Here is a 21,957-nt window from a genome sequence, read left to right on the forward strand (position 1 = left end):
AACCCTAAATCAAGAAAAACAAATACAAATGAAACCATGATATATTTGGGCGTATTTGATCATCATCATATATTGTATGGTGTAATTATTCATTCGAAATACGGTAGTAGTGGTGGTTATATGAACACTTGAATGTATGAATCATAAATGGCTTCTCATTCATTTACTCATTTATTTCATTGAGGAAATTATTTAAATTTTCATCAAAAAAAAACATCATTATAACAAAACAAAACAAAAAAACGTTCGAATCGAATGTTATTATTGTTTGTGTATCACCTGCGCGAACAGGTAAATCATAAATTGATCACGAATGAGCATTTCAATGATGATGATCAAATGAAATGAAATAATTTACCATATCATCATATATGTCCATGAAATTAATATATGTGAGAGGAGTGTTCTCTAGAATGAAAATGACAACAAAAGAAAAAAACAGACAATCAGATCAGTCAATCAAACAGCCAAAAATCATCCTAATCATCATCAGACGAAAAAATATTTTTTTTTGTCGGATATGATATTTGACAGAAAAAAAATCCTAATGATAACAAATAAATCACAGGTACAAATCCACCTTTTTCATTTTTTTCTCGTTTAATCAACCAACAGATTTCCAACCCGATCATAGAAACCATTACCATCATCATCATCATCATCATTATTTTTTTGTCATCCAAGAGGATTTAATTATCAAACTAGATTTATTTTTTTTCCACTGAAAAATTTGTTACAACAAAACAAAAATAAAACACACATTATTATTATCCATTGGCGGCATAAATGTGTTGTAATAAATTATGTGACCGGGGCATTTATTATTATCAGGATTATCCTGTTTCTATTTACACACAATCATTAACATCCTAGATGAAAATGGTACAAACAAACAAAAAAAAAATTCGATAAATTGATTTCGTCCTTCACACAAACACACCCAATTAATTTATTAATCTCACACATAGTGGTATGGTCATAAAATAAAAAATAAGAATATTTTTCAAAAAAAATTTACAAATTCTTCAACTGACCATCATGGTTATTTTGAAGAATCCCCAAAAAAATTAACTCTATTTGCCAAGCCCTGTTTGTATTTGTATTCGTATTCATTATTTTCTTCTTTTGTCATGATCAAAAAGCACATTTTTTTTTTTGTTGTAGCAGCAATGCGGTAATTCAAACGTGTGTGTGTGTGTCTGTCTATGACTCATCCAAACGAATATCTATCTGTCTGTCCATCAAATATGCTGACACGCCCATTTTTCATGAAATAAAGCCGTTGGATTTTTTTTTTTGCGCGCGCATAATACTGCAGTAGTTGTCAAAGTAATAATTTTTTTTTTTTTGAAGACAGTGTCTCCACCAATCTTAATTGTATTCAATCAATGTGAACCACTACTATTTACTACTACTGCCACCGCACTAACTATTAACAATTGTAGTGTAATAAATTCAATTTCGAACACACACGCATACACACACACACACACACACACAAACAATGAGAGCGGCCAACAACAACAACCAAACGTTCATTTATAACCGTCATTTCCTTCAAGCACACCGCTTATAACAAAAAAAGTTTTTTTTTATTTTCTCGAACGTTGAATTTTTGCACTGGTTTTTTTTTCTCCAAATCGCGGTATCTTTCCATTTGCTCTGAAAATCTTTTTTTTCTATATTCATTTTACGATTTCAGTAGCGAGTGAACGAATCATCATCATTCATCCATTGTCAATTCACGATTAAAATCGGTTAGTTATTTTTTTTTGTTTTGGAGGTTAAAATCAGATCGATCATTGCTTTTTATACCTCGTCATCATTACTATTTTTTTCTATGATTTGATCTTTTTTTCTGTTTTTTTTTGATCTAAAATAATATAGTTGCCTATTTGATAAATATCATATACATCACATTTGTTGACCGTCTTTTTTGATTCGATTGTCATCTTCATTTTCATATACGTTAATCACCGAAAAAAGTATACAATATGCGTGAAATTGTGCACATTCAAGCCGGCCAATGTGGTAATCAAATTGGTTCGAAATTCTGGGAAGTAATCTCTGATGAACATGGTATCGATCCAAGCGGCTCATATCGTGGAGATAGTGATTTACAATTGGAACGCATTAATGTCTATTATAATGAAGCTTCTAATGGTAAATATGTGCCACGTGCCGTCCTGGTTGATCTTGAGCCCGGCACCATGGATTCAGTTCGTTCAGGTCCATTTGGACATCTTTTCCGACCTGACAATTTTGTTTTCGGCCAAAGTGGTGCCGGTAACAATTGGGCAAAAGGACATTACACTGAAGGTAAGAATTTTTTTTCCCATTACCATTCATTACTATAATTACGTCATCACTTTATTTTTTCCCATCATATAAATCTTATTAAATTAGGTGCTGAACTTGTAGACTCTGTTCTTGATGTTGTCCGTAAAGAGGCCGAAGGTTGCGATTGTCTTCAAGGTTTCCAAATGACTCATTCATTGGGTGGTGGTACCGGATCTGGTATGGGTACATTGCTCATCTCAAAAATCCGTGAAGAATATCCTGATCGTATTATGAACACATTTTCGGTTGTTCCATCACCAAAAGTATCTGATACCGTTGTTGAACCGTACAATGCAACACTGTCCGTTCATCAATTAGTCGAAAATACTGATGAAACATTCTGCATTGATAATGAAGCTTTGTATGACATTTGTTTCCGAACATTGAAATTGACCACACCCACCTATGGTGATCTAAATCATTTGGTCTCTGTAACCATGTCTGGTGTGACTACGTGTCTTCGATTCCCTGGTCAATTGAATGCTGATCTCCGAAAATTGGCCGTTAACATGGTTCCGTTTCCACGTTTGCACTTTTTTATGCCTGGCTTTGCTCCGTTAACATCGCGTGGTTCACAATTGTATCGTGCATTGACTGTGCCAGAATTGACCCAACAGATGTTCGATTCTAAAAACATGATGGCTGCTTGCGATCCACGACACGGTCGTTATTTGACTGTCGCTGCCATCTTCCGTGGCCGTATGTCAATGAAAGAAGTTGATGAACAAATGTTGAACGTACAGAACAAGAACAGTTCATACTTTGTTGAATGGATACCAAACAATGTAAAAACTGCCGTTTGCGATATTCCACCACGAGGTCTAAAAATGTCAGCCACATTTATTGGTAATTCAACTGCCATACAAGAATTATTCCGTCGTATCTCTGAACAATTTACCGGTATGTTTTTAATTTAATAACATAATGATGAGTATATTCTGTGATTTTAATAATTTGTTTTCAAATAGCTATGTTCCGACGAAAAGCTTTCTTGCATTGGTATACTGGTGAAGGTATGGATGAAATGGAATTCACCGAAGCTGAATCAAACATGAATGATTTGGTCAGTGAATATCAGCAATACCAAGAAGCTACTGCTGAAGATGAAGGTGAATTTGAAGAGGAAGAAGATCCACAACAGGATGCTTAAAAATATCCAACACACACACAGAATACACATAACAAATACAAACATTTGTTTGAAAAATTAAATTATATATTTAAAAAAACGAATTCCTCAAATTTCCAGTATAACATTCTTGAATATGATTCTGACACATAAACACAGTTTTTTTTAGTACATCAGCACCACTCACATAAACAACAAACATTCATTTTCATTTTTAATTGATGATTTCATTTTTAAAATAAAAAAAAACTGGAAAAAATCAAAAGGTTTAAAAATCTGGAACTTTTGTAAACCGTTAAAAAATAATGCAAACACCGTATTCATTATGATTTATCCACAATATATTTGATTGATTAATTTCCATTATTTTCGTTTTTCCTTTTTTAACCAACACACATTCATTTCATTTCTTACATTGATGATTATTTCTTATTAATTGACAATTGACAATAAATAATGATTTCATTTTTCAAAAATCAAAAGGAAAAAATTAAGTTCAATTCAATTCCATATGATTTGAAAAAATTCGGTTCGAATGTTTTTTTTTTCATGAATTTCCAAATTCCAAAATTGATGATGATGTTGTACATATATGAAATGATGATGACTTAATTTTCATCTTTTTGATGATGTTGAGATCATAATAATGAAAATGGTTTTAAAAATTATTAGATTCATCATTGTTAATCGATTTTAATGTTTATTTCTACTATAAAGTAATCGTGACCACCACCACTACCATCATCATAATGGCCGAACATTTTTTTTATATAATTTGCAATAAGAAATTGTGACCATCATCATCATCATAATAATAATTATGTATCCACGATGATGATGATGATAATGATTGTAAAAAAAAACAAAATGGTTACCCTACTTCTAGTTAATGTTTTCCTCTTTTTTTTATTTAGTTCTTTCTTTCTTTTTAAATTCAATACCACCAGACTAACAACGGCTATAGTCAAATGTTAATTTTGATCATCATCATCATCATCGTCGTCGTCGTCGTCGAAGTTGAATGATGTTGATGATGGTTGACGATATATAAAAATAGATACATTTTCCATGTATTATCACAACTATAATATTTATATAATACTTGTGTGTATGTCAATTCAATTCATTCATTGGGAATTTGTTGCTTCTTGTTGTTGTGTATACATACAAAATGGTGTCTAAATGTGGTAGCCAGAAAAAAAATTGTATGAATGAATGAAACGATCATCATCATTATTCGTTAGTTTGGTTGGTTGGTTGTAGTATTTTGATTGATTGATTCAACCAAAACAACGACAACAACAACAAGAGGAAAATACTAATAATAATGATGATGAAATCAACTAATATAATGATGATGATAAAATTTCATACAACAAAATTGAATGTATTCCAAAATAATAGTAGAGGATTATATTAGCTATATAAAAAAAAATTCGATACATTACAATCGATATTTGAAAAGCTAAACTTTTTTTTGTTAAACAAAACGAAAACAAACGACATGATGATCACATTCATACATACACACACACACACTCATACAATGATTGATTGTTTTCATTGATCATATAATCAATCATGATGATGATGATGATCTGCAGAAAATTGATTGTACAATAACAACAACAACAAAAAAATTTTTTTTTTGGCCAATATTTTTTAACCTCGAAAAACAATAATACGAAATCGAATGTGAACAAAACATTCATTCATTCTATTAATAAAATTTCATTCATTCGATCGAATGTAATGTGTGAGTGTGTTCTCGATGGCTACAATGAGAAATGAATTGAATTTTTCTTCTTTTCTCGCCATAAAATACTTGAAAATTTTTTGTTTAAAAAAAACAAAAATCATCATCATAATCATCATCATCTCATTTTCGAATGTCCAAAGTTTTTTGACTGTTGCTGCTGTTGATGTTATGGAAATTCTCATCATAGTATAGTTAGTTAGTTTGTTGTTTGCGGTAATTTCCATGCTGATTATTATTATTATTATTATTATTACCATCACATACAAGTTTGTACGCCAACGCCTTTATGTAGAGTATATATTTTATATAATGCAGCAGTACTGTGTAGTTTGGTACCATTTTTTTTCTTGTTGCCAATTGCTAATATGACTGGCCAGCCTCAACAATCAGAGTAAAAGAAAAAAAATGGGGAAGCAATAGGAGAAAAAAAATAGCCCGAATAAATTTCAACAGACAGAAAATTATTACGAAGACGGCAATTGTGTGATGACAACAATCCACTAAATATAAATGGATGGATGGATGGATGGTTGGTTGAGGTCAGTGGACTTGTCGTCGTCGTCGTCTCCTTCGTTGTTGTAGTCACTGAATTTTACCCGATTCTGACATGAATGAACAAAAAAAAGGTATAAACGTATGGCACATTCGAATGGGTTTGTTGTTTGTGGAAAGCCGGTAGTCGTCGTCGTTGTTGTCGTTGTTGATGATGATGATGATAATGTCGAATCTCATTTTAGATAACGAAAATATTATCATCAATCGATGATTATTATCAATCAATCAAGCTATAGATTAATAATTATTTTCACTTATTTTGGCACAAGTTTCGGGTTTCAAATGTTTGTTTGAATAGAATAGAATATATAACAACAATGAACAATATCAATATGTTCAGCATGAATGAACATTGATTGATTGATTCTAACCATTTTTCCGGAACGATAAAATCGATAAATGAGTTTCGAATGAATGAATTGAAAAAAACGGGACACACTCGACATGAGACAACTTATTATTTGATTTCATCTTTAATAATATAAAATATATTTTTTTGATCTCAATCTTGATAAAAAAAAATATTTATAAAATTCAATATATAAAAAAAATTAATTGATTTTTTCTTTTTGATCACAGCTTTGTATTTGTTTGTTGAAGATGGAGATTCGGAATGGATAAACTCACATTCAAACCAGCGAATTCTTTTTCAACCACATTTCACAGATTTTTACATAATGTTGATCATTAATAGCACGAGCGGCCATTAATACGTTTTCAATATTATCGGCATGTCCCAATTGTGCGGCTAATAGATAAGCCAATTTTAATTTACCCACCTGTAGATAGGCATCAATACGACGATTATCATCAATGATTAATTTGATTATCGATTCTTTTAATTCGGATAATTTTAAACGTGTTAATCCGGCTATTATAGCTGTCGTATCATGTTGTTGTATATTTGATAGACGAATAACGACTGTCATGATTGATTCGACAAAATGAAGGCAATCAAAGATTATGTCATCCGTAGATAATTGACGATTATTGATTGCTGTCTGCTGATGGGCATCAGCTGACATTTTTTCCATCGAATGATTCTTATTGTCATTATTATTACTATTATCATCATCATCATTATTATCCTTATTATGGAGGATGACAAAATCATCATCGATCATCGTAGTCGTTGATGATGACCATGTTGATTGAATGAAAGACATTAACTGTTTTAAATCATTACAAATTTTTTTAACATTCGAATTTCTTTCTAAATGTTGAGCAATCAAAAACAATGTGGCCATTCGAAATATTAGCTCTCCATTTAGATGATGATCCTAACAGTAAAAAAAATAAAAAATCAAACCATAAATGAATAAAAAGTTAAACATTTTCAACCTACGAGTCATAAAGACACGGATGATGCATTAACAATTATTAGCCGAATAAATTAAAAAAAAATTCAAATCCAGACAACACATACCTGTATAATACGTAATGCACAACGAAATCCATCTTCAATATCAACATTATCAGCATCATCATCAACTTTAGCTAGATTTTCATTTCGGTTAACTGTGGTGACCGAAATTGTGTTGGATGAAATGTTTTTCTGACCATAATATAATATAACAAAAGCTGTGATTAAACTTTTCCTTATCGGATCATGTTCCAATAATGTAGGTGGATATGGTAATCGTAACGTCATCATTTTGATCGATTCCAAATGAGAAAATTGTTGTTGTTCTTGTAGAATTTGTCGTTGTAAATGGGCCAATGCATATGAAGATAATATAAGCGATGTGGATGATGATCGATTTCGTGGATAATTTGATAATATTGATGTTTTAAAATAATTTTCCAAATCATCAATATTATCGGTGATTGTAATGGCAACAGGAAAATGAATTTTTCTTCGTCTAAATCGTCGTAATATATCGATTTGTAATTCAATCAAACGAATTTGTTTATATACATCTTTTTTATCCACCGATAGACAGCCACGTTTCAGACGGATAAAATCGATATTATGTAGATACATATTACAATAATCTCGTGCCTTTTCCAGATGTGAAAGACGATGAAAAAGTAAATCAAAACTATTCAAATCATTCGAAAGGTCATTATTATTGTCATTGTAATAATAATCATTCGATGACGATGTTCGTTGTTGATGATTGATAGACGATGATGGTGATAGAAAAAAATGATTAATCTGCGTAATGGCAGCACGTAAATAATCAGTCATAAAAACTTGGACACGATAAAGTGTATGAAATGATTCATTATGATTAAGATATTTACAAATATGTATCAATGATGAACCAAGTTGTTGTTGTTTTGGATCGGCAATACGAATGGCTGCAAACAATTCGCTTAAATGGCCATTTACCTGTGCTGGAATAAATATTTTCTTCAAGAAATTATTCACAATATTTGATTTTGTTTCTTTAACATTCGATGTTGATGATGATGATGATGACGATGAAGGTTGTCGTAAAAATGAATCAATAGCTTCTTTCCAATAAAAATGACTAACATAGAATTGTAGTTGGTCATCTTTTGATCCATATGTTTCAAGATAATAAACAATTTCTTGTAATATTCGTGGTTTTAGCTGTTGATTTACCAATGTCGATATATTTGTGTTGATTTTGGAAGATGATGATAAAGCCAAGGTTGGTGTATCGCTAAAGAAATCAAATTGACCAAAAATAATTCGTGAACATTTATCGTTGATAGGAATCGATGTTAAACTAGTCGAATTAACCGATACCAATGTTTCAATGATCATACGTAATGTTTTCTGTACTTCGGAAAATCTTTTCAGCTGATCAAAATAACGACCGAATTTTTGTCGTGCTTCAGCAAAATGAAAATATTTCAACGAAATCAATGCCCATGATTTCCAGATCGACGACGATTCATTGCCATATTTTTTTGCTATATCAATGGTCAATTCAAATCGTTCAGCTTCAAGTAATTTTTCCTGTAATTTTTGTATATTATTATTCAATACGTATCCAATCATTTCTTTACTTCCAAAATTTGAATTAATCAACATTCGTATCACATCTAATCGATCTAGATACCGATTCAGTTGTTCAATTCCAGTTGATGCGGAAGATGATGATGATGATGGCGATGGTGATGAATAATTATTTGAATTATTAATTGAATGATGATCATCCATACTGCCAGTACAATCACCTTCGAATGCAACACGTGTTGAAATCAATAATGAACGTATCATTTCAATCAATAATGTTGAATCAACATTATGTGATGAAATTGTTTCAATTAATGGTGCACAGATTTTATCGATTATAAATTTACAGCTTTTTGTTTTGTTTGAATGTAAACGTAGTATAGCTAAACATAGTGATACACTTGGACTAGATTCATAGACAAATTCTGTACGACGATTTTGATTATGTGAATCATCTACGATCGATAATTTCCATTGTGTACGACGATTCGAATTCAATGGTTGTGATGATTGTCGATCCAATGAATTTGTACTAATCTTACGATTTTTATTTGTTTTTGTTGACCAATTAAAACAATCATCACAGACACGTACAGGAATGTTTGGATTAATTTCAACAATAAGAATTGAATTTGATGAACAACCATTACAAACAATACGACCACAACGTCGACAATGATGACGACGATTTATCTATGAAAAAAATTCAGAAAATTCATTAAAAACAAAACAGGCAAAATTCAGATGGTCATACCATTCCAAAACGAACAATTTGACATAGCATACAATGCGTTTTAGATGTATCCGAAACCCATTGATCTTTCGATGGAATCGTTTGTGGTATGAAAAATGGTTGAACATTTTTTCCGGTCATCATGGAAGAATCCGATGATATTATTGTCATATCTGAACCATCAAATGAATTTGAATCATATAATTCAATATAAACAGATTTTTGTGCATATTTTTCCACTAATTCATCGGCACATATCAATTTATATTGGTTAATAATTCGATCTAATGATTCAATTTCACTATTCATTAATAATTGTTCAACCAATAATAATGGTATTGGTATTAAATCAAGATAATCTGGTTGCATTTTTCGGCTCAATAATTTAACCATTTCAATACCTAAACGATGACGTTCATATTGATTAATTATAATATAGCTTCCACATTTACGATGATATTGAATCAGGAAATCAATAAGAAATGTTCGAAGATCAAGATTTTCCGATTGATTCAGTATTTTTTCTGCCATAATAATCACATTATTCGATTTGGGATCATCCAAAAACATCTGAAATAATCGTTTCAATGGTATATAATCATTTGTTTCACTATATGCATATATTAACAATTCGATCAATAAATCGGCTGTATCATTTTCGAAACCACGAATTTCAAACCAATCGATTGCCAATGAATAACGTTTTCGTGTTTTAATTATGGTCAATACATCGATTGATTTGAGATTGTTTCTCGCGGATTTCCATGATTTCAATCCAGTTAATTGTCCAACGGATGCATAGAATTCAATTTGTTTCAACATTATTGTCAATTTAGATTTACCTTCCGATGCATCGATACCATAATTTAATTCATCATCGCGAATATTTTGTAAACCTAATCGAATCAATCGAGTAGCATAAAATGTTTGTTCATAAATTTCAAACGAATCCAATAGGCAAAGAATTAATTCGGCTTTCATACGTGGATCACGATGAATTTTGAAAACGTATTTTGCATCTTCTTTGATGAATGCTAAACATGCTAGGATTGCATTCTGGAATATTTGAAAACTTGTATAGAAATGACCGGAAAGTGGTGGAAAATCCGCTGGTATTTGTGGCGATGTTTGATCAGCGATCGATGAGAAATCTTCGATCAATCGAAATAGACGATAAACTTGAAGATAATTTCCGGATGCGGAATAATGTTCAAGCGTTTTGATGACAACATTTTGACCGGCTGGAATTTGAGCATAAAAAGCGAGCAATAATGATGATTTTCGTAGATCATTACAATGAAAATTTTTTCGGATCAAATCCAACCATCGATGTAATGGTGATTCACCAAACAACTGTAGATTTGATCCAATATTATTAGTAATGTTGGAAATATGTGAATCATCAATCCAATTGAGTAGGCGAAGAATTTCAACTAAAATTGGACATTTACTATGAAAATAATTCAAAACATCTTGATTAATGATTGGTTGAAAATCAATCAAATCATTCATATCGGCTGATGGATCACAATGTTCATCCGAAAAATAATCATTAATAACAATATTATTATCATTCAATTTAGTACGGAAAGCTTGTGCACCTTGAAAATATAATTTAATCAATTCAGAAATTGATGGTTGACATAATTCAGTGATGGTAAATTCAATCGATGATTGTGGTAAAAATGTACTTGGTATGGTTGGACAGAACACTGAACATAGTACACCGATTAAATTGACTTTCATCACCTGTGCTAGATCATCGATAATTTTCGGTGATATTTTACTTTTTATCACCATTGAACATAATATAGCGGATGGACTTTGTTTCAGTATGGAAAAATTCGATGATGAACAAATAATTGATGTATCGATTGTTGTATGTTTATCAATAGATCGAATATCTCGTTTTCGACATTCGACTAATGCATTATTCACTTTACAAACATATTGATATAATGCTTTCATATATTGATATTTACCCAATGGACAATTGGCCATTAATTGATCATAAATATGATTCAATTCATTTGATTCTGTTTGATTAATTTCATTTTGATTGGTATTTAAGAAAAGATCTGGATCTTCAATGATTTGATGTTCAAGTTTGATCAATAATGATTGAAATCGACAATACCATTTACATAGTTCGGTTTGTGTCCGTATCATTTCGACAAATGATCGGATATCCAAAAAAGACGATAATGTTAATGATTTTTCTAGAAATTCATTCAATGAAAACTGACTAATATCCAGATGTTGTCCGAGATTTGTTATAAATTTTTGTACATCATGAACAAAATTTTCTACCTTTTCCGGTAGGATTTTTCTATTCTGCCCATAATCGGATGATGGTGATTGTTCGAATTGTGCAAATAGATTATTATTATGTATGAATACCGATTCAAGAATCGATTGTGCAATCTCCATCGATGGACTTGATGATAGTGCATAATCTAACATGAAAACAATTTTCGTTTCCATTTCAATTGTATCCATTTTCATTAACATTTCATATAATAATGATTGTATACGTGATGAACGAATACCAAACGTTGTTATATCATCAATATTCAATAATCTGGTTGTATTATTACTATTATTGTTGTTGTTGTTGTTGTTGTTGTTTTGACTATTTGTTTTATTATTATTTTGATGATCATTATCATCATCAGCATCACCGATATGATACGGTTGTTGATAATTGATCGTAGAATGATTATCGAATTGTAGTTGAACATTACAAATTTGTTGATGAAATTCGACAAAATAATCCAACAATTGTAGCTCTTTATATGGCTTAGAATTTCGTAATTCATTGGCAAATAATTCGGCAATCTGTCTTGAACTATCGAGACGATTTTCCATCAATGTATAACATAATAATTGTGTATATGATGCAAGCATACAGGAAATTAATGATGTATCACGATTTGAATATTGTTTATAATCATTATCACTATTTGTTGATACGGAATAATGACGATTCATACCATTCATTCGTTGTTGTTGTTGCTGTTGCTGTTGATCAGCAGATAATCCAGAATGAATTGGTGATGATTGTAATTGATCAATCATTGTAGTGATTGTCGATGATGATGACGATGATGATGTTTGCCGGAAAAATGCCGGTCGTATTACATCGTAACGGAATCGTGCATCACTTACATATTTAAGTAAACGAGATATTCGTATTTTAAATTTTTCACGCCATTGTGTATCATCATCATCATCGTCATTAATGTTGTTGTTGTTGTTATTTGTTGATTGTAACGATGATGAAGAACGATGATAATGTCGATTAAATAGATCGGAATTTGTTTTATATAACATTGTTTCGAGAACTTTAAGTAATTTTGGTATAAGCCAATTTGGACAGATAAAATTTGCCATAGAAAAATTATTCATCGATTTGGCCATTGTTGTTGATTTGTGACGAATTTTTGGACTAGAATTACTATTTGTACCATATGGTGATTCAAATGATGTTTGTTGTGGTGGTGAAATTGTTTCATCCAAATAATCTTCATCATCAGATTGATGATTATCGTTATTATTGCTATTTTTGATATCATTTTTTGTTAAAAATAATAAACTGAATAGATTTTCCATTATTTCCATACGAAATTCAATCATATCAATATCTTGTAATAGACATTGTAATCGATTTGAAATGTCTATGATAAATTTTTCACCAAATGTATTGGATGAATTACGATCATTAATGAAAAATATACAGAATAAAACTAAACGAATGACAATAAATCCTTTAAGAATGATGGCAATATTACAATCAAAACGATTGATTAGATCACAAATATAATCACAGGTAATATCTGCATTGATTGAAATTGTATCGATTGATGATTGATCATTATTATTATTGGGAAATTTTAGATGAAAAAAATTATTATTTGATAAAATTTTCAATGGTGATGTACCGGTCATTAGACCAGCAATTATTTCCAAACGAAATGTTGAACGTTCATTATTATTATGATTGTTATTATTCAATGAACACCAATCAGCAAATTTGAATACAAAATCCAATTTATTCATAATACGTAAGAAACATTCATCTTTATTATTACGGAATTGTTCTTGATGAAGATTATTATACTGATGATTCAAACGATTAAACAATGAACATAGATTTGATTCATTTTTATCGATTTGATCTTGCATTCGATATACATCTTCATAATTATTAATAATTTGATATAATGATAAAATTGATAGAATAATTTTTGATTTTAACGGTAATTTTAATGATACATCATCTTCATTTTCATCATTACATTGTTTTTGATTGATGTAATTGAAATCGATAAATTCACGTAGAAAATGTTTACGATCTTCAACGGCCAATAGAAAACATTGTTTTAGATTGAAAAATGTTTCAACCATCGTAGAATGGTTTGAGCCATTGTCAAATTGTCGTTGTCTTGTATGACTTGTATCGGAAATGAATCGTATAAATCGTTTACTATTAGCAAATAATCCATATGAATATAGAGACATAAGATCCGAATCTGATTGATCCATTAATTTGGTTGACGTTGACGTTGTTGTTGTTTTCAATGGTCGTAAACAATCGATAACTTGTTTGATTAGATTATCATCATTATATACAGAATCAGGACATCGAAGTAATATCTTCATCATTAATTCTTTGTTCTGATTTTTTAACGTATGTATCAATGCTTGTGAATAGATTTTTTCGAATACATTCGACTGTGATTTCGAACGATCATTATAAACATTGGCTAAAATATTGCATACAATAGAAGTGGTTATTGGATCTTGATACAATGAATTTCGTAGTTTTATACATAATGATTGCACAATTTCACCATCTTCAGCCAATGATTCATCTGCTATTGTTAAACGTCGATAAAAATCCGATGCATATGGATGTAATCTAGTTAGCCTTGACGAACAAATCATTGTTAAATTAACAAAATTTTCATCTGCTAATAATCGAACTTTTCTATTAAGATCCGTACTTGATATGACATTATCCAGATTTGATTGTGAATGGAAAAATTTTCTCACCATCAAATGTATGAGCCATAGTTTATTTGCATCGGAATTTGTTTCAAATAAATAAACAAAATAGCTTAGTAAACTATTAATATGATTACGATATTGTTTATCAAACATTAATAATGTTGATCCATTCGATTCATTGTCGATGTTGATGTGAACATTTTTGATGAAATTTTCAATAGCAATTTCATTGACAAACGTATAGTTACCAATTTTAGTTGCCAATTCAATCTGTTGTTGTAATTGTGTTAATATTTTATCCACTGAAATTGCCCGAAATACGGGCTGAATTATTGGTTGATCCATATGAAGATGAAAAATTTTTAAAATATTTAAAAAATTTAAAATTCATTACAGAACAAACCAAACCAAACAATGATGATTTGAGACGATTCGAATGTTTGTGTTTGCAAACAAAAATATTATTATTATCATTATAATTGTTCGTCTGTATCCACACAATCCGTATCGTTTGGGTGTATTTTTTTCACTTTTTCTTCTCAACTACTACCACCAATGGGCGTTATTGAATGAATGAATCATTCAAAATACAAATGTATCGAAGCAACATGAAAAATGAAAAAAAAAATGTTGTCTGGTAAACTTCACAACATCAATTTATAATAAATTGCTGCACATAAGTTGACATTTCGCCAATGCACACACACACAAATTTAGAGCGCACAACAATCCGAAAGTCAAGTTTACAGGTCAAAACTTGAGACGATTTATAGTGTTTGTTTGCAAAATCCAAAAAAAAATGTCAGAAGTGGGATTCGAACCCACGCCAACATACGTTGACTGGAAAGCACACATTTTGAAACGGAAGTTCAAATGCGTTTTTGGACGTTTCGATGATAGAATGCGTATTAAACGCGCACCATCCGAAAGTCAAGTTTACACGTTAAACTTGAGTCCAGCGCCTTAGACCAACTCGGCCATCCTGACTTATCACCACAGCGGAAGTAGAAACCCCCAAACTGCGGTGATATAATTAAAGAGGAAGTATTGGCCATAAGCTTTGATTGGGGAAAATTGAAAAAATTGGTTTTGATTCATATCCACCACCATTGAAAAAATATAGGTTGTTGGTTTTTAAAGTGTTAATGAAGAGTTTTTTTTTGATGGCATTTAAAGTGTTAATAAGGTTATTCAAAAAGTTTTGTCTTTTTTATCTTCCATTGTACAAACGCTTATTATGGGAGTCTATGGAAAAATGGCATATGTTCAGGAGACAGAATTTTTCGAATGATGTATACTTTTTTTTCATTTAACATTGTAGTCTATGGAAATAACATTGCAGTCTATGGCATTAGCATTATGTCTATGGCAACTTTTGTGACGTTGGATAGCATTAGAATCGATGATGAGATAGAAATGTCATCACAATCATTTGGATATATACTCGAATTTAATGAAAGAAAAATATTTATTCAATCAATTCTCGAGGAGGTATGTTGTGTGTATTCTCGATGTTCTCTCTTGTTGTCTGTTCGTTGTACGAGTGTTTAGATGTTTTTTTTTGATTTCGATCGATTCGAATTTGGCGATTTAAAAAAAATATTATTATATGTATTGTTCATTATTATTGTGTAGAAATGTTTCCATTTCATTTTCATTTATTATTTTTATTCTACTACAACCAACGGAAATATAACATAGGTATTTATTCCGCAAAGATTTTCACCCCGTTTCATGCGGAAAAATCCCTTGTCTCCCCATCCGGTTCCCCAACTATTCTTAACGATCCATGCTTTTTCATCCCAGCCAACAATAACTATTGCATGATTGGTTTTCTTTTCACATTTCTTATTTTTATAAACACCTTTTTTTAGATTTTTCATACTACCCAAATCATCAGCATTGATTGTACTATAAACTGGGCCAAATTCTTGTATGATATATTGAATTTCCTGATCAGATAGTTGTTCCGTTTTACCATCCACTGTAACATATTTACCACGTACACAATAATCATCAATGACGGCAACACGATTCTTTTTCGATGCTTTACAGTTTCCATCCTGCAATATTAAACAATTAAACTTAATATAATCACATCATGCTTTGATTTTTACCTTTGATTCATATGGATATGATGCTTCATCAGTTATACCATCAGCTTCAAGCAAATAATTAAATGAATCGACTGCCGTACCACCTTTACAGCCAGTTTTTTTCGCACAATCCACCAGTTCTTGTTCACTTAGATCAAAACTTTTATTTTTGGTTAATCCATTGATAAGATATGCACTTTCCAGTATAGATGTCGATACAAATGCCCAACAACTACCGCATTTATTCTGAAATTTCGGTTCAGTAACCATACCTTTTTGACGCCAATCAAATTTTTTTGGTAATTTATCACGTTTTTTCACTTTACATTCATCGGCAACTTCAATAGCACGTTTTAAACGTATATTTCTGTTGCCATTATTATTACCACGATTTCGATTTCCACCACCACCACCGGATAATGGATTTAATGAACCTAACAGATTCGATGATGATGGTCGATTACCAGAGGATTTTTTCTGCTTACGATTATTATATTCATTATCAATGTTATCGGATATTTTTTCACCCAATAATGTTTTATATTCTTTTTCATCCCAATCGGATAACTGTGTTAAACCAAGCTGATATTCACCAATATCCAATGCGCAGGATAGCGTATAATTAGCAATCTCCATCATTGAATCAAATAGATTTTTCATACGTTTCGGTAATTGTTTTACATCAAAATTTTCTGGGAAATTTTTCTATAAAAAAAAAATTTGAAAAGCACAGAATTTACCAAAAAAAAGAGAAAAAAAATTTTTAAGAAATTCTTGAAGAAAAGAAAAGAAAACAAAAACACTTACATAAAATGTTTGAAGTGTTGTCATTAGATTCTGATTGAAAAAATTATATTCCTCATCACGTACGGACATATCATAACATTCTTTAATTTTATCCAAACTTAATTTCGATAATGATGGAAATAATTTCGAAAATGTTTCATTCGATTGTAGATTGACTCCGGAAAGAAATTGTGTCACTTGATTGGTATTTTTGCCCAATGTATCCATAATTTTCTGTTGACTTGGTGTTAATTTACGAATAATACCGGTACCGGGCAATTGACAATGACAAACAATGGCTACCGTAGCCATTATTATTATGAATTGTTTTATTATCATTTTTGTTTGTTTGTTTGTCTTAGAAATAAAATAAAATTCACTGATAATGAAAATTGTTGCCAATTAATCTACATGAATGAAGGACAGAATTTCAAATGATCATCGATGATGATGATCAATCTGGAAAAAAAAATTTTGTTGATTCAATTTTATCGTCGATTTGAAAAGAACAAAAAAAAACCTGTTGTGAGCAACAACTCTTAAACAAACATTTCCTTTATTAATTCCATTCATTTGAGATCATAATCTTGATGACAAAAAATAGAAAATTTTCAATTTTTATTTTCAATGACATTGAATTTTTTTTTCTCTCCTTCATATATTCATCATCCAATAAATTATCATCATTGGAAATTTTTTCAAAAAAAAAAAAAAAAAAATGTATTGCGACTCATTCGATTCGAATGTGATTCAAATATGCTGTTGTTGGTTGCAATCGAATAACAACAACAACAACAACAACAACAACAAAAAATGAATCGCCATCGAATGAAAATATTGAAATGATTATTTTTTATCTTGTTGTTATCGCAATGTATTTATTGTAAATTTTTCATTTCAAAAAAAAAAAAAAAAATTAATAGAATACTGGTTGTTGTTGTTAATTGTTAATGATAATGATAATATGCTGTTAACAGTGACCATGAATGAATGAATCGGTTTTTTTTCACCTATGTCTACTATTAAACTATTATATTCTATTCCTTGATTGTCGTCTATTCATTGATGATATTCTGGTATTAGTACCACCAACAACCATTGTTGATGATGATGATCGACGATGTTGATGATGACGATTACGATCTTTGATTAATAATCGTACAACATAGATGATCATTGATGCACCGATTAGAATGACAATTACCATTAATATTATAATCCATAATGGTAATGATCGATTTATAATTTCAGGTGTTGTTGAATGTTCTGTTTTACTATCATCCGATAGTTGTATTAGATGTTGAGATAGACTTGTCGCTACTGTTGCCACTGTTGCTGTTTCGTTGTTTTTCATTTCTTCTTTTCAACAAAAAAAAATTTGTAAAAAAAAAAATTTTTAAAAATCAAACAAAAAACCAAAAACAAAAAAAAATTCAGAATCACGTTATGAAAAATGAAAGAAAACAGGCTTTTTTGTACAGGCATTTTTTGAAACTTGTTTTTCAACTTTTAATCCAAAAATCAACAACAGTGCAAAAAAAATCGAATTTTTAATCAATTTCATTTGTTTCTGTCCAAAAAAAAAAACATTCCATATTCTCGATTGAAACGAACAAACAAACAAAAAAAAACAAAATTTTATTCGTATAAATCAATTATAGCATTACTCATAGAAGAAAGATGGGTGTGTTACAAATTGAATAAATATAAATTTCAGTGGCCAAACAGCAACAGCAACAACAACAACAACAAACGATTATTGATGAATGATGAAGATGATGATAATCACCAATAGGAGAATTATAAACAAAAAAAGGAGTGTTCGAAAAAAAAGAATTATCCAAACATTTCGAATAATTCAAATCACAACAATGAATGGTGGTGTATATGCATGGAAATTGATCAATCATTACGATGGCCACGGTGATTATCATCATTATCATTATTATCATCAAAGTTTAATGTATAAATATTCTTTGTAAATCTTTGTAATCGACGTTGACGTATCAATTCTTCTTGATCATTATTATTGCCATTATTATTATGATTATTATTATCATCATTATCATCAAGATTATCACCACCAACATTATGATGATGTGAGATTACTGTAGGTCTTGATGATGATGATGATGATTGTTGAGCAGATGGACTAGAGATATTATTTATTGGTGACTTAATTTCAGTCGATGTTTTTGATGAGGATTCTAGATTGGGCCGCTCTTTTTGTTGTTCAGCAACAGCATCAGTGGAAGTAGTCTGTGTACCAATCGAATTTTGTATTGGACAATTCAATATAACACAATTATATTGCTGTAATCGTATCATTGCGGCAGTAATTAACGTTTTAACATCCATTAAACATTTAATTCTTGCTTCTAATTGTTGTCGTGTTTGTCCTTCTAAATATCGTAATTCATCATCAGAAAATCCTTGTAATAATGTTTCAATCGGAATCTGTGGCATTGAAAATGGTGGTGATTGTAAAAATGGAAATACAGTTGCCGGTATCGATGATGATCCAGCAATATTTGTACTTTCATTATTCATATTATCAAACATTGTTGTTGTTGATGGACCTCCTACTCCTGTTGTCGAATTATTAGCTGATTGTTGTTGTGTTGTTCCTGTCGTCGTTTGTTGTTGTTGATTACCATTATTTGATTGTTGTTGTTCACGCCGTTGTTGCTGGCCAAAAAATTGTTGAAATTGTTGAAATAACAACGGATGTGTAAATGGTGGTAATGGTGGAAATGGAATTTGTCCATTTGCTTGTTGTTGTGGTGGTGGTGGTTGAGTTTGTTGCCGTTGTTGTTGTTGATTGTTATTATTTGTTAATGGCGTTTGTGAATTACCTGGTGGCTGATTCGGATTATTATTATTATTATTATTCTGAAAAATACCAGCCGCAACTCCAATATCACCGGCAGCGGCTGCTGCCTGTTGTTGTTCTTGATTAACACGTAAAACATCCATACGACATGTTGGACATGTTTGTTGTCGTTGAAACCATGATCGTAAACATGAAATATGAAATATATGATTGCATGGAAGTTTTTTACAACTACCATTGCCTAACATATTTTCACGACAAATAATACAAACATTATCGGAATTTTCAATATCTTGAGCAGTTGCATTCGGATAAAAGGCATTCATATTACGTATAGCACGACGAGACATGATAACATCATTGAATGCTTTTTTAAAGTTTCTATTTTTTCAAAAAAAAGTATAAGACATTGATATTAATATTTATATGAATGAATTATTTGACATACCTGATTGCCAAATACAGTGGCCTGATTGAAAATAATGGAAATGTATGTATTTTCATCATTATAAAAATGAATATAACATAAAGGGTAATCTTCAGAAAACCCATAATTAATTCCGTATACAATAGATAGATTGCCTTATCTTCCCATGGATTTTCATTGTAAAGGTCGAAAAAATGTAGAATATATTTCATTGATATATTCAATATGATTGCGAATAATATTGCATACTATTTATATGATTTTGTTTAAAAAAAATAAATGGATTGAGTTAGATTGAAAAATGGAACAGGGTTATAGAATAGTATTACCTCGAAACCAAAAACAAGTTGTACGGATGCACCTTTCGAAAGTGTACTATGATAGGCCATATAGACAAATATTGTATTCAATATACCGAGTATTGATAATAATGCTATATTGATGAGAATCGAGAAAAAAATTTTTTGGTAAAAAATTTTCTTGAAAAAACAACAAATACTTACAAACAACACGTATATGAAAAAATACGGATATATTAGGACTACGTTCCATATAATCGACACGATCTTCGGCCAACCAATGAAAACATTTAAGAAATAATAATAATGTAAACAAGGCAACGAATTTTGGTGAAAGATCATCACGAAACACGGTAAATGCTAGACAGGTTTCCGTTACCGCATACCATGAACGTTCGATTAGATGTTCAATTTCGGCCGTACGTAATTGACCGAAAAATATTTTACCAAGTAATTTTCCAATCAACATGACAAGTATTAATCCTTGTAGATAGATTATCTATGTGTTAGTATGTGGGAATCCAATAATCAATAACCATAATCAACAAACAAACACAACCATTACTTACACCCATCGATGCATTCGATTTAGTTATATAAACCACAGATGGATAGAATTGTTGTTTCTGATAATAGGCATTCGTTATGACCAATGATGATAATACACCACTGATGACAAATAAAAATGATGATTCAGTAAATGATATTGGCATCTTGATATTTTATTATTTATTTATTTCTATTTATTGACAATATTCACAGTTGAATCAAATCGAATCACACAATCGAAAAAGATCGAGGAAAACAAAAAAACATTCAAAAACAATATACAGATTCAATCGATGAAATTAATGAATTTCCAAATGGAAAAAAAATTCGAATCAAATGATTGATTCAATTTGGAAATTCGTAAAACAAAATTTTTTAATTCAATTCACCAGAATTATTGTTGTTGTTGTTGTTGTTGTTGAAAGTTGACGTGTCTCACAATTGTGGCAGCAGCAGCATCATCATCATCATCATCATCAGCAGCAGCAGCAGCAGCAGCGGCAGCAGCT

At 30.5% G+C, this 21,957-nt stretch overlaps 4 protein-coding genes and 1 non-coding gene across 5 annotated transcripts; 1 reads left to right on the plus strand and 4 right to left on the minus strand.

The window, feature by feature from the left end:
- Window positions 1-933: 933 nt before the first annotated feature.
- Window positions 934-3,734, plus strand: LOC124490360 (tubulin beta-4B chain). Its single transcript, XM_047052837.2, has 4 exons — window positions 934-1,757; window positions 1,888-2,319; window positions 2,407-3,240; window positions 3,309-3,734. The coding sequence occupies exons 2-4, from the start codon at window positions 1,995-1,997 to the stop codon at window positions 3,488-3,490; spliced, it is 1,341 nt and encodes a 446-aa protein (XP_046908793.1). The 5' UTR covers window positions 934-1,757; window positions 1,888-1,994; the 3' UTR covers window positions 3,491-3,734.
- A 2,505-nt stretch (window positions 3,735-6,239) lies between these two features.
- Sptz (zinc finger FYVE-type containing 26 spastizin) lies at window positions 6,240-14,893 on the minus strand. The gene is made up of 3 exons (XM_075730636.1): window positions 9,470-14,893; window positions 7,210-9,408; window positions 6,240-7,063 (listed from the first exon to the last, which is right to left on the minus strand). The coding sequence occupies exons 1-3, from the start codon at window positions 14,801-14,803 to the stop codon at window positions 6,413-6,415; spliced, it is 8,184 nt and encodes a 2,727-aa protein (XP_075586751.1). The 5' UTR covers window positions 14,804-14,893; the 3' UTR covers window positions 6,240-6,412.
- Window positions 14,894-15,258: 365 nt separating this feature from the next.
- Window positions 15,259-15,445, minus strand: TRNAL-CAA (transfer RNA leucine (anticodon CAA)). The gene is made up of 2 exons: window positions 15,407-15,445; window positions 15,259-15,304 (listed from the first exon to the last, which is right to left on the minus strand). It is a non-coding gene; the product is annotated as a tRNA-Leu (tRNA).
- A 462-nt stretch (window positions 15,446-15,907) lies between these two features.
- LOC124489819 (uncharacterized) lies at window positions 15,908-17,898 on the minus strand. The gene is made up of 3 exons (XM_047052210.2): window positions 17,362-17,898; window positions 16,576-17,259; window positions 15,908-16,521 (listed from the first exon to the last, which is right to left on the minus strand). The coding sequence occupies exons 1-3, from the start codon at window positions 17,677-17,679 to the stop codon at window positions 16,126-16,128; spliced, it is 1,398 nt and encodes a 465-aa protein (XP_046908166.1). The 5' UTR covers window positions 17,680-17,898; the 3' UTR covers window positions 15,908-16,125.
- Window positions 17,899-18,962: 1,064 nt separating this feature from the next.
- On the minus strand, window positions 18,963-21,955 carry sip3 (septin interacting protein 3). The gene is made up of 5 exons (XM_047052984.2): window positions 21,469-21,955; window positions 21,104-21,398; window positions 20,930-21,033; window positions 20,622-20,848; window positions 18,963-20,554 (listed from the first exon to the last, which is right to left on the minus strand). The coding sequence occupies exons 1-5, from the start codon at window positions 21,610-21,612 to the stop codon at window positions 19,243-19,245; spliced, it is 2,082 nt and encodes a 693-aa protein (XP_046908940.2). The 5' UTR covers window positions 21,613-21,955; the 3' UTR covers window positions 18,963-19,242.
- Between the last annotated feature and the right edge of the window lie 2 nt (window positions 21,956-21,957).

This window comes from Dermatophagoides farinae, chromosome 4 (genome assembly GCF_024713945.1).
Source record: "Dermatophagoides farinae isolate YC_2012a chromosome 4, ASM2471394v1, whole genome shotgun sequence".
NCBI classification, from domain to species: domain Eukaryota; kingdom Metazoa; phylum Arthropoda; class Arachnida; order Sarcoptiformes; family Pyroglyphidae; genus Dermatophagoides; species Dermatophagoides farinae.

Excerpts from the sequence above, each read along its gene's own strand:
- LOC124490360 (XM_047052837.2), top strand. The coding sequence starts at position 1,995 with ATGCGTGAAATTGTGCACATTCAAGCCGGCCAATGTGGTAATCAAATT. Across the intron at positions 2,320-2,406 it reads AAAAGGACATTACACTGAAG|GTGCTGAACTTGTAGACTCT; the intron begins GTAAGAATTTTT and ends TTATTAAATTAG. Across the intron at positions 3,241-3,308 it reads TATCTCTGAACAATTTACCG|CTATGTTCCGACGAAAAGCT; the intron begins GTATGTTTTTAA and ends GTTTTCAAATAG.
- Sptz (XM_075730636.1), bottom strand. The coding sequence starts at position 14,803 with ATGGATCAACCAATAATTCAGCCCGTATTTCGGGCAATTTCAGTGGAT. Across the intron at positions 9,409-9,469 it reads AAATTGTTCGTTTTGGAATG|ATAAATCGTCGTCATCATTG; the intron begins GTATGACCATCT and ends TTTTTTTCATAG. Across the intron at positions 7,064-7,209 it reads GTGCATTACGTATTATACAG|GATCATCATCTAAATGGAGA; the intron begins GTATGTGTTGTC and ends TTTTACTGTTAG.
- LOC124489819 (XM_047052210.2), bottom strand. The coding sequence starts at position 17,679 with ATGATAATAAAACAATTCATAATAATAATGGCTACGGTAGCCATTGTT. Across the intron at positions 17,260-17,361 it reads CAACACTTCAAACATTTTAT|AAAAATTTCCCAGAAAATTT; the intron begins GTAAGTGTTTTT and ends TTTTTTTTATAG. Across the intron at positions 16,522-16,575 it reads CATATCCATATGAATCAAAG|GATGGAAACTGTAAAGCATC; the intron begins GTAAAAATCAAA and ends TTAATATTGCAG.
- sip3 (XM_047052984.2), bottom strand. The coding sequence starts at position 21,612 with ATGCCAATATCATTTACTGAATCATCATTTTTATTTGTCATCAGTGGT. Across the intron at positions 21,034-21,103 it reads TTTTCATATACGTGTTGTTT|CATTATTATCAATACTCGGT; the intron begins GTAAGTATTTGT and ends TCATCAATATAG. Across the intron at positions 20,849-20,929 it reads AACTTGTTTTTGGTTTCGAG|TATGCAATATTATTCGCAAT; the intron begins GTAATACTATTC and ends TCATATAAATAG.